Source organism: Abrus precatorius, unplaced genomic scaffold, assembly GCF_003935025.1.
Source record: "Abrus precatorius isolate BTA unplaced genomic scaffold, Abrus_2018 Scaffold3, whole genome shotgun sequence".
Classification (NCBI taxonomy): domain Eukaryota; kingdom Viridiplantae; phylum Streptophyta; class Magnoliopsida; order Fabales; family Fabaceae; genus Abrus; species Abrus precatorius.
Window position 1 is genome coordinate 30760822 of NW_020874373.1, and position 12361 is coordinate 30773182.

The following is a 12361-nucleotide window of genomic DNA, read 5'->3' on the forward strand; positions in this document are numbered from 1 at the left end:
GTCGTTTTGAATCTCCACCTCAACTGCTCCTGTCCAACGTCAATCCTTTTTTTTTTCTCCCAAATTATTAATATTAACATTTCAGTAGTCTTTTTTTTAATAATGTTTTAAAATTCTTGTTCTTTAGTTGAATTATGCTATCATTGAATTGCGGTCAGATTCTGTTCCCTTCCTTCAATTTTGATTACCACCCTTCTTCTTATACTGTGAATTTATTTTTTGTTTCTTTTCAATTTTCTGCTACCATAAGATGATTATTAAGGTCATGTGTATAACAAGGTTTCTAATTCCTCATAATAGAGCAACGGTTATAAATTTGACTTTGCATTGCATAATGCATTTGCACCCACCTACGACCCTGTTTGGGGTTATTAGATACACTCTTTCTTTGCTCCATACTCTTTCTTCACTCTTGAACATGGTGGAATACTTTGTCTCTATTCACTCTAAACCATTCATTTTTAAATTTTTAGTATCCATTGCCAATCTTTGCATTCTGTCCTTTTCTTTCTCTTTTGTAGGTCTATATTTAAATCATTCCTTACAAAATACAAGATGCACTTTTATTTTAAAAGAATACAAATGAAATACTTTATCCATTATAGTTAATAAATAAAAGAATTAAAATATCTCATATTTTTTATTTTAAAAAATATTTAATGATTTTATTAAGAACCAAATTAGATTAAGAATAAAAATAGATGGTAATTACACATATTAAACAATGTACATATCTTAAATAAATAAAATAGCACAAGTAGAAGAAGAATAATTAATATTGTCTTTAACTATCATATCCAAATAAAAACAAAAAACAAATAAATAAAAGTAACATATTATATATATTTGTTTTTCTTTTTGTTTAAACATATAGTTTTTTTAATAACAGTCTAAATTTTCCTTTTATTTTTATTTTTTATTTTAAATATTATTTAAGTCTAGCAAAGGTTGTTAACAAACTTTTGACTCCCTTCTACGAGGAGCTTCATGTAATAATTCAACATAAATTATTAGGAGGTATGAATGCTTCCTATTACTTTTGTTTGAGTATATCCTCCCAATCGATACCAATCCTGATCCTATTTACCTACCTTTTCTCATTCTTTTGAAAATTTTGCATTAATTTCTCTAGATGTCGTATGTGATAAGGATAAACTTAATCTACACACCTAGCATTAAATATATATATATATATATATATATATGAGAAAAAAAACATTAAGTTATCTATGGACCTGTAAGTTTGAAGCACAGATAATGCAATGACTTAAACAACCTTTCAATTAATGTTTCTTTCCCATGCCCACTTGTAAATAATTCATTTTTCTTAGAAATAATGCAATTACTAATTACCTAATTAAGGTTAATGGGGAGCAAAAAGTGAGGCAAGTTTAATGAGTTTATAATATTAAAGATAAAACAAAAGATGGTAGGGAGAGGGTGGGGAAAAGGGGTGGTCTTGTAAACGATGTAAGTGTCCACAAACACAAGAAGACAATGTAGAGTGGGCCATTATTTTAACTGAATGCTTCACTGCCTCTGACTCAACTGGCCGTATGAGAAGAATCCTATGTTTTTATGCAATAAAATAGAAAAATAGAGTGTTTTATTTTGCTATTTCTCATTCTCTTTGATTCTTTCTCTTCTCTTACAGGTCATGTGTGCATTTCAGTCTTTCTTTATGAAAATATATGTTTTCCTTGTTTGAATTATTTTTAAAGTAAAGAGAGATGATTATTTTTATGCTTTTTGGCAGCAAATAATGGTAAAAAAGGAATAACCTTAAATCCTATTAGGTAGGTAGCCATGGCTATGTTGAAGAAATAAATATAATCGAAATGTAATTCATATTGTGAAGGTAAATGAGAAAGATGGATTGGGGTGGAGTAAAAAGGGAGAAGAGAGTGAAGAGTGAGAAACTATGATCCCAACTAACGAATAGACTTTGTTTCCAAAATAATAGGATGACACAATAAAAAAAATGTCTACACAAAGTCGGACAGGTCAAAGTCTTCCAGATAGAAAGGGGTTGTGGTCACCAGTGCCATCACTACTTCTAAGATTTAATAAATTTTTATATTAATTAAGTAATTTAAAATAATTTATATTATCGAGAGAGATATACAGTGTTGTGTTATTGTATAAATTTAAAAATATTATAGTAAGATTAAAAAAAATTAAAATATCAACGTGTCAATATTTGTTGTATTTACTACAAGGTGTTTGGTTTCTTTATCAATTTTATTTTTTTAGTTATTATCCATTCATTAATAATTAAACAAATCTTATTTTATTGTTATATTTTTTACATTATATGTAGAAAACGATCATTAAACAGGTAAAAGATTTAATAGTTAAACAGATTTTATTTTATTCATAATTTGAAAAGTATGATTTACTTTTGTTTTGTAATATTTTACAAAAAACAAACAAACAAGTAACTGTTTAACTTTTTAGTTATGCCTCATATATTTTCATTAATAATTCAACATATATTGTTTTTTTTATTTATATTATTGTTTTTTCATTTTTTAAGAAAACAATGGTATAAAAATATTAATAGTTTATTTTTTTACAAAATACCAAAACCTAAAAAATGTGACATTTTTGTGATCATTAATAAAACCAATAATGAAAAAAAATACAAATCCAAACCCAAACCCACCTAAGACTTTGTTCATTTTATTATTAAAAAAGTGAAAATATTATAATATTTTTATAATCTTTGAAAAAGTACATATTAAAAGCAAAAAAGAGAAAAACAAACACCACCAAATCTGACATAATTTTTCATCACACTAAAAGAACAGGCTTAAATCGTCATTCTATAACCTTTTTCTTTTCATTAATATTTTTGCAATCATCAATTAAAAAACATTAAATAATAATAAAAAAAGACAAACCAGAAAACAGCTTGATATTTTCCCCATGAATAAAAGGACAAATGCAATTTTGTTCAGTGTCAACAATTTGTGTTCTCTGGTGCAAGTTGAAACACGAGTTCGAAAGTAAAAAAAGAATGATAGGCCCATTAAAAAAACAAAAGCTGGGCTTGGATTGATGGAGCAGGCCCATGAATGTAAAAAAGTAGAAAAAGGCAAATGCAAAGGACGAAGAGAGTGAAGAAGATGAATTTGAGATGGATGGAAGCGGTGTTGCCACTGGGAATCATTGCAGGGATGATCTGTGTTATGGGAAACGCTCAGTATTTCATTCACAAAGCCGCTCATGGCAGAGTGTGTCATTGTTCAATTTCATTTTAGTTTTCTCAAATTAAATCAGATCTGTATTGTCGTAATAATGATAATGATGGTGATTTGAAATTTGTTTCAGCCTAAGCATATCGGCAACGATATGTGGGATGTGGCAATGGAACGAAGGGATAAGAAGCTTCTCGATCAAGCCTCTTCCTCCAATTAGCATGTGAGTTTCTCTTTAAACCTAGGGTTTCCCCAAACGCATATTTTGATTCCGAGTAATTGCTAATGTTCGTCTTTAGTTTTATTGCTATGGTTGTAGGGATGCATACAGGACGGAGTTGTAATTGTTAATTGAAAGATTTATGGTTGGAAGTTTGATGATTCTGTAGTTTGTTGTATAGAGTGAACTCTTATTTTAATTGTTGGAATTGTAAGTGTTGATTATTGCTTCACATTGCAGAATTTTCATTTTAATTATTGGTTTTGAAATAATAAATATTTGTTTTAGTTTTTTTCATGCTTCATTTTTCATTGTCGTTTTGAATTAAAAAGGATTTAAGTAAACGGCGTTCTGCCAAGGCAGGAACTGAATTAAATTAAGTTTGAGACTGTGGTGACTAACACTTGCACTAATGAAGGTTTACTCGTTTTATATACAAACATACACATGTATTTTGTTATAGTTTCAAGTGTTATTATTTCGATTATTGATTTTTAAGTGAGATATTTACCCTTTAAAGTGCGACCCTTGAGTTAGAGGAGTTAAATCTATTTTCTAAATTAGTGGATGCAATGAACACGGCTATCGTATAGCATATAAAATCAGTTTAACATTAACATAGACAAATCTTAAATCAAAAGAGAATTTGGTATTTTAAAAGTTAACATACTGTGGACACTAGACATAATAAAATGTTATCATTTGTCTAATTGTAGTATTGCTATCTGTATAAGTATAATTGTTTAAAAAATATAATTAAAATATAATTAAAAGTATTCAATATATCCATGCAGTATTCAACATTGATTTGTATCCGACATGGGTAATATTGCGAAATATCTGTGCTTTCTTGTTCTTAGCTCCGTTGTAGACTTATAGTGCTCTGCTTATGCTTATGTTTCATTATCCATTTTTCTAAAATTCTTTTAAAGACTTGTGCCATTATGTGTTTTTTTCTCCAATATTATTGCCTCTATTACTTCCTTTTCTTTAGTGGAGTATCTTTTTTTATTGGGGAAAAAACTTGAAGAATGGCTAGATAACTAAAAGGACAATGTTGGCAAATTTTTCATGCTCATGCAAACATTTTTCTGTGTGGTTGAACATCAGATTTGCACGGATTTGTCTTCACCCTCAACAGGAAAACACGGTGTTTGTATTCTTTTTCTTGTTATCTTCTCCTCCCTCCCTCCCCCAAATGAGAATACATCCTTTATTATAGTTTGAAATGCATTATCAGACAGTGAGCTAGACGTTTCATTTGCTTTGTGTACAACACTTGAGGATTTGGATATATACATAGAATGGAAATCATAATATTTGTTCTGCTACATGCAGGTTGTTTTGTTCATTGTCATTGTGAAGAAAATAAGTTGCTCAACCAGATTTCCAGTGTTCTAAGGAAGCAGAATGAATCATTAGAATCAATTTCTCTGTTTTCTTGTATGCAATTCAACGTAAGCTTGATAAATATACCTATGTTTTTATCACAGTTGCTTTCCCGATGCTTCATATGTTGAAACTTGAAATAGGGTTGTGAAAGCTTTATAGTGCTTTGGGATATTTGTTGCCAAATCTTTAAACATTTTGTGTATGACTACAAATTTTGCAAATTGACATCAATGCATGATGAATAATTACGAAAAGCAGCCAATATTCCCAATCCATACCGCCACAAAATATGAAGAGGAAATTGCAACGACAAGATGTTTTGCACACTAAACGCTGTGAAGCAGCTTTTTGTTGGCCATCGGAACCCCTCTTTCGCCAGTGACGTTACTGTAACGTGGTATCTTTACTCGAGAATAAGTTCTTATTGAGCCCAAGAAGGGCTGAGGCGTCGAACAATTTCCGTAGGACCTACAAATTGAGCATTGTTCTGGTTGGCAATGCTGCTTCAATGTTTCCATGACGTAGGATTTCACATGTATTATGGTTTATACAAACAAAAGAAATTGGGAGGATAAAATAATTTCGCCTTTCAAATGAAACGTAAATCGTTAAACAATTTATATTAACTATTTGCTAGACATGTTCATCTCACTTCTAATAAAATAATAACAGTACATGAGAATGAATCTTCTTACTAAATTTTGTGTTTCTTTGTAGTTCTTTCATCAAATTTGGACACAGTTTGTTAATTTAATACTTGTTAAAAAAAATAAGATTTTTTCTGAAACAATATATTTTTCCCTCGTTACAAAACAATTGACTTCCCTCTTTTTAAACTACCGAGCACATGGATAAAGTTGGCGTGAGTTTGTTTTAATTTAACTATTTTTGAGTTTGAGTTTTTGATAATGCAGTTACACTGAATACATAAAAGAAAAGATTTGCCATTATTTTACCCAATATATGATTATCTTCTACAAAGGGTATTTGTGGTGTTGACAAAAGAGAATGACTTTCTTTTTACATCTTATCACGAAACTAGCAACTACTATCCTCTTTTTTTTTTCAAAGTGGCATTACATTTATTAATTATTGATAGGATTTTTTGCCCCCCAACAACTATTAGGAAGAAGAAACTTACATGTAGTTATTGTAGTGTAAAATTTTAACTGGAACTAAAATTCTTACCAAGAAACACACAAGTGTTGTGATAACAATCCCTTCTTACATACATTTATAGATTCAACTAATTAAAAGTTTAAGGTAATATTAAAATAACTTCAATAAAAATTTGAACATTAACTATATTATTATTTTAATACATCTTAAGTTATGTCTATAGATTAGTACATTCATCGGAGGATCAACCTAACTACAATTTGCACAAACATAAATCGGGAGATTTCCATTTTTTTTCCCACACAGATCGGAGGAACAAGTCTCACTGAAAAGTGAAATTAATTAAAAAGTAAAAATTTTCAGACAAATTTATGAAAACGTGTTTCTTAGTCCTATTATCATGAATAGGTTATATTTGTCCTTCTAAATCTGAGTACTGAGACTGAACTGATGCCTCAGTTCTCTGAATTTCCAACGTAGTTTGTTTAACCCGTACAAGTTTTCAAAGAATTGGGGCAAATATTTATGCAAAGCTTAACAAATAGCGTGCAGAAAATGAAAGCGGGTATTTTTATCCACTCAAAATAAATGCGTGTGTGGTATCAAATGTTGCTGGCGACATTTTACCCGTTCAAAGTTCCTTTATTCTAACAAGTTAAAGTAACAGGACCAAAACTTGCCCTTTAATGACATAAAAATCTCTTGAATTTGACATATGCTTGGGGAATCAAAGAAGCAAAGGAAATCTCGTATTATTTCAAACCACATTTTTAATGGTAAATTTAGGAAAATTCTTACAATATTCAAATTTTTTCTGCCTTTTTTCTATTTCTTGTTTGTTTTGTGTTATTAATTTGCAAAATAAGGGGTTCAGCAACAATTATATATATATAAAGAAGAAATCTCCTCACAGTAAGTTTAAAAATTCTTACACTTGACCTGAACATTTTATTTAACTTATATTTAACGGTAAATGAAGTAATAAATTATAATTCGTTAGATATAAGTTAAATGAAAGGTTCAGGTTGAGTGTAAGAGTTTTTAGACTTATACTAATATAAAAAAATGTCTCATATATATATATATATATATATATATATATATATATATTAGTTGTGTTAGGGTGAAGGTTATATGGTTGAAAATAATTTGAAAAAAAAAACTACTAGTGTGCATCTGGAACAATTTATTGAATAAGAATAAATTATGGAGAACACACAAAAACATACAAATTCCAAAATATTTTTTAAATAGTTTTAATATTGTTCAAGGGTATGATTTATATTGCTCTAGTGTGCTGTTCCATTAAGTCATCTTTGTGGAGTTGGGCCCTCAAAATTCAAGCATCAAAGAATGAATTGAAATAAGAATATTAGAATAAAAAAGTTGTGCATATTCTAACTAGAAGACATAGCATACTGATTTTTCAAAGACTCAAACTGCTGGTTAGGTGTTGGTGGCGATGAGCTGTGAATGTAATACCTTCCTTCATAAGTCATCTTATCTCATCCGTGCAGCTAGAAGCATTTCTCTTTGTTTGGTTTGGTTGTTTATTATATAGAGATTGAGTAGTTGACTCATAAAAATAATGAAAGAGGGGCTAAGTTATACCTTTTAAAATGTAAAGTCCAAATTTCATATGCTTTTTGGCGACTATGGTCACTTCAGGGTGTGTATAGAAATAAACCAAGTTATTATTGTTATATAATATATTTCTCATTGTTATTCAAGTGCAAGGAAGAGATATAGTTGTAGCCACTTCAACAAATAAATAAAAAAAGAAGTATTACAAAATATGATTGTGTTTGAGCCGCTTCTACAACCTTTGGTAAAAACTAAAAAATATGCTTTTTTGTTCAAACCATGGCTTAGGACTTTCACAACAGAAAGCCGAATATGCTATTCATAGCTGAAAGTCATGGCACAAAAATTGCTTTACTTGTCATGTGCTGTCTTCAGTCTTCGGACAATAAAATGTCATGCTGAAAACTTGCTTTCATTTTTCACTTATAAATTAACTTTTAATAGTGGGAGAGGAAGAAGTTATTGCTGTCAAAACTATAAAGATTTACTTCTTGTCCTGACTTGGTTGCTTGCATTACATTGTCCTTTTCGGGTGTCGATGACCACTGAAATGCCAGCACTCATCTGCAGGTCTTGCTATTTATTTATTTCCTCTGTTTAGTTACTTTCTTTTGCCCACTTGTCTGTTTGGAAACAAAATACAAGACACCAAATTTAATAAGCAATGATAAGCAAATGCTACTTAAACAAACACTTCATTCTTCTACTCTAAGTCATTAGCTTCTTCATGGTCAATTTCCAAGCCTTTCAATTCCATTTTTCACTTGATAAAAATATTACATACAATTAACATTGAAAAATGCATCCTAACCAAATCCTTTTGTTAGCAAGACCATTACCAACAAGAAGAGGGACAAGAGAGGCTAAATTCTAAAGAACAAGGTGATGGCATTGAGATCTCGGGTCTCTACCTCACTTAAATGACTGAACAGGAATGATGGGAACTGGTGGCTGAGTGAATATGCATTGTGTGACCACAACATTTATATCAAGTCATCATCTTTCAGCCACGTGAAAAGGATAGTAAAAACATGATAAATAACCCAACAAGTAGGTTCCACAGTTTTATTCTTTGTCAATGGAACATCTGAATTCATCAACATAATCATCACTTTTGGCTGCTAAATTCACACCACAATGAATCATAAAAAAGATAACAGATGTACACGAAAATCCTATGTTAAGCAAACAAACAAGGGGAAGTGGCACTAGGGGGAAAAAAGTGTGATTAGAAGAATTTCTGAATACAGTAAATTAACTTGAAGATGAGTGTAGGAGGGAAACTGAAGATTGTGCAAAAATATTGTGTCATGGTGCATATTCATGTTCAAGAGTCGGTTGTGTTCGTGTAACCGTTGCAGCAGGTGCCTTTGTATCCCCAACTGAAGCCATTTGAAGAGCCTCTCCCACATCTGCAGCCCTTTCCATCTGTTGCATTTTCTTCTTCTGTTTGTACTTGTTCATCCACAAAATTAGCAGTGACAACAACACCAACAGTGCAAGTCCTCCCACAACAGACCCAACAATAATCCACACTTTCTTTTTACTTTTCTTTTCACCTTCTCCTTGAGCACTTGGTGCCGGTGCTGGTGCCCCTTTTGGAGCACCAGCAGGAGGAGGAGATACTGGTGCTGGAGGAGCAGTGGATTTAACCACAATAGAGAAATGGCCCAGTTGGGAAGTAGAACATGTGTTGCCACCTGTTACATTGCTGAAATTGGAAGAACCCTGCAAATCAAACCAAACACATTTTGCAACAGTGCCATGAGGAGCTGATTTTACATCCCTGAACTTGACCAATATAGGGCCATCAGATACATTTATATTTAGTTGTGATAAATTTGTAGCTGACAAATTTGAACCATCATAAGCCAGTAGTCCCAACACTGGAGCCAAGTAAGTATAATTAGGCAATGGAAAGTACCTGGTGGACCAATTGCCCAGATTTTGGTACACCAAAACCAATCTTTCCACATATGGACTCTCAATAAGTCCCTTGGGAATTCCAAACTCATTGTACATTTGGAAGCCTTTTCTCTTTAAACTCCCACTCCTTAATCTCAATGCTGCAACCTCAATCCCAGTCAAATTGGAAGGAAGATGAGTTGCATTGTAAACGATACCTGTTTTTGGATTCACCAAAGCCTTGTAAGCATATTGTTGAAGAAGTGCATCCAGGGCCTTAGCTTCTTCCCTTGTTGAAGAAGACCCAGGAGCAGCAGTACTAGACTGAGCCCTAATACGAGGAAGTGATTCAAAGCACAGAACAAGAACAAGCATCACAAGACTTGGAAGAAGCCCCATGATTGCTTTAGGAAATCTTAGAAATTCAGCTCAATGTGACTCGCTGCGTGTCTAATATTCAAACCTTGGACTCATATAACTCGAATACAACAATATATCATGTATGAATAGCTGATGCTGAACAAACAAACTATAACCGAAAGAAAACCAATAAATCTCTTCAAAAGGGTCTTAAAAATGGAAACTTGTAGGCACGTTTTGGTGTAATAAAGAAAAATATTCTCCTGGGGCAGTAGTATAAAAGCAGCTTTGAACGTTTCAACCGTTGCAATGCAACCCTTTTCTCTCAAGAATCCTTGCAAAAGGCAAAGCCAAAGAGGCAAAGACTCACTCAATACTTGGCAATCTTCTTCTGGTTTTGAGCATTTCATTCCTCTCTCTCTCTCTCTCAACTCAACCAAATCTCACATGAGTGGCAGCAGTTAAGGCAATAATTGGGCATACTTTAAGGAGAATTATTGGGAGAACAATAAAACCTGAAACTGAAATCAATGCTGTTCATCAAATTGAGATTCTGAGAGGCAAGATCCACGACCGGTTTGGATTTGGCAGTAGTATTCAGCAAAGGGTAAATTACCTGAACAAAAAAAAAGTGGTTTTTTCAAAGATTTTTCAGCTGTGTTGGAACTGAAAACACAAACACACCATGCACCTCAAAGCAACTCCAAACTTGATCCAACAAAAAAAGAAGCCTTGTAAGGGATACCAATAATAACAACAACAATAATCTTCAAGAAAACTATCACTGCTTGTGTTGTTTGGTTATGAAAATCCCCCATTGAGCTTCACTTTGAGTAAATCTAGAGGACAATGACTGAGAGAGACATGGGAAGTGAAGTCCTAGTTAATGATTGATAGTGGTGGATGCTGGATTCATTTCACTTCACTTCTTTTCTTAATAGTTTGTTTCCACAGTGAATGTTTATCAAATGAGTTATAGGCTGTTTTTTGGTGTAAAATGCCAACTGTTTCTTGTGACTTTTTGAGTTGTAACTGAGTGAGTGTGATAAAGAGAGTGCACATAAATTTCTTCTTCTAGTTTGTAGATGCACGCTGGGAATCACCAGCAAAGCAATAACACAATAAAATAAATAAATAATAAATGAATGAATAAAGGACAGAAAGGCAATGTGTGTGTGAGCGTGAGGAAAAAAAACAGAGCAAGAAAGTGAAATGGGAAACAGAATAAAAGTGTTCCTGTTCATATATAAATGATTTTGTTTATAAACTTTTTGTATTATTTAAAGTGGTTGTAATATTCAAGTACATTAATTATGCCCTTTCAGAGTACCAACAAAAATATAAGGTGTGTATAATAAAGGTTTAGAGTTTAGAAACATTTGTCATAAGAAAAAATATATATACTATGCCTTCTATATAAAAAGAAATTTGGCTAATCCTCGAAGGGTATCTTAATTAAATAATCTTCTAAAAAGTATAAGTGAAAATAGAAACTAAAAAACTAAAACAAAGGCTAAACATGATTAGTCATTCCCTTTAAGCCCTTTGACGGCAATGACCCCACTTCATTTTCCAAATATTTTTTAAATATTATTTAAAATTTTAATGCAATGATTTTATTTTTTTTGTTATTTAATGGAGAAATATTGCAATAGTTTATTTAGATAATTTATCATTACCTGTTGAGAAAACATAATTCAGCGTATATCCACTTCTGAAACAAGAAGGAGATTTCATGTCAAAATCAACATCAACCAACTAAAAATAAAAGCAATTAGTTTGACATTATTTTTTCTTGTCCAACTATAATGAAAGAATGTTCAAGATTATGGCAATGATCTTTACTATTTGGGGTAGGTTATGTGATAAAAATAAAGTTAGATATATTTAATTAATAGGGTTGAGGATGTTGAACAAGTGGATTCCTGGGGCAAAGGTATTATTTTAGAAGGAGAAAATTTTGAATCTTTACCTGTTAATAAAATTCACATTAATTTGTTGGTTTACGTCATTTAAAAAATTAGCTTAAATATATTTTTATAACTTTTTAGATTTTTATTTATTTTAATATATATATTTTTATAATTTTTTTGGTTTTAATTCCTGTTATTGACTTCATCCTTTGAAAAATTGACATGTAACGTCCTTTTAATTAGCTATGTTAATGAAAAAAGTGATCACTAAAATAAAAAAATAAAGAACTACAAAAATTCATAAAATTATTGACACTAAAAAACATATTTAAACATTATAGACACTAAAAATAAGAAAAAAAAATTAAAATTTATTTTTTAACTCGTCTATTTACACTATTGTAAAATTATCGAGTTAACTGTAATTTATTTTGTTTTAAGATGGTTAAAAATAAGAGGAGAAAAAGTAAAGTTCAATGAAGTAAGTCAATACTGTAATGATGAGTTTAGGAAGCCGTGTTTGGTTCAGTGAAGAAAGAGGTGAAAAAAATGTTGAGACTTCAACTTTGAGCTGAAAAACTTGGAACAGAGAATAATTATTATATTATCCTAACTCATTTATTTCAGACTATAATTGTCTATTCATAAAACAAAATTCTTTTAATATC

General features: G+C 31.1%; 2 protein-coding genes across 4 annotated transcripts; one reads left to right on the top strand and one right to left on the bottom strand.

The window, feature by feature from the left end:
* Positions 1–3110: 3110 nt before the first annotated feature.
* LOC113863299 (NADH dehydrogenase [ubiquinone] 1 alpha subcomplex subunit 1) lies at positions 3111–5276 on the top strand. Of its 3 annotated transcripts, none has more exons than XR_003504530.1 (4): positions 3111–3236; positions 3334–3423; positions 3500–3568; positions 4759–5276. XR_003504530.1 is itself a non-coding variant. In XM_027496831.1 (3 exons), exons 1-2 carry the CDS (start codon positions 3129–3131, stop codon positions 3418–3420), a joined length of 195 nt encoding a protein of 64 aa, XP_027352632.1. In that variant the 5' UTR covers positions 3111–3128; the 3' UTR covers positions 3421–3423; positions 4759–5274. The 3 variants fall into 3 exon arrangements, 1 of the variants encoding a protein (XP_027352632.1); XR_003504531.1 differs by having other exon boundaries at positions 3520–3630; XM_027496831.1 differs by lacking the exon at positions 3500–3568 and having other exon boundaries at positions 4759–5274.
* A 3279-nt stretch (positions 5277–8555) lies between these two features.
* Positions 8556–10589, bottom strand: LOC113863254. Its single transcript, XM_027496769.1, has 2 exons — positions 10472–10589; positions 8556–10396 (listed from the first exon to the last, which is right to left on the bottom strand). Exon 2 carries the CDS (start codon positions 9817–9819, stop codon positions 8824–8826), a length of 996 nt encoding a protein of 331 aa, XP_027352570.1. The 5' UTR covers positions 9820–10396; positions 10472–10589; the 3' UTR covers positions 8556–8823.
* Positions 10590–12361: the final 1772 nt, after the last annotated feature.

Bases quoted from the DNA above. Each gene is read 5' to 3' on its own strand.
- LOC113863299 (XM_027496831.1), top strand. From the start codon at position 3,129: ATGAATTTGAGATGGATGGAAGCGGTGTTGCCACTGGGAATCATTGCA. The intron at 3,237-3,333 runs GTGTGTCATTGT...AATTTGTTTCAG, and splicing joins ACAAAGCCGCTCATGGCAGA to CCTAAGCATATCGGCAACGA.
- LOC113863254 (XM_027496769.1), bottom strand. From the start codon at position 9,819: ATGGGGCTTCTTCCAAGTCTTGTGATGCTTGTTCTTGTTCTGTGCTTT.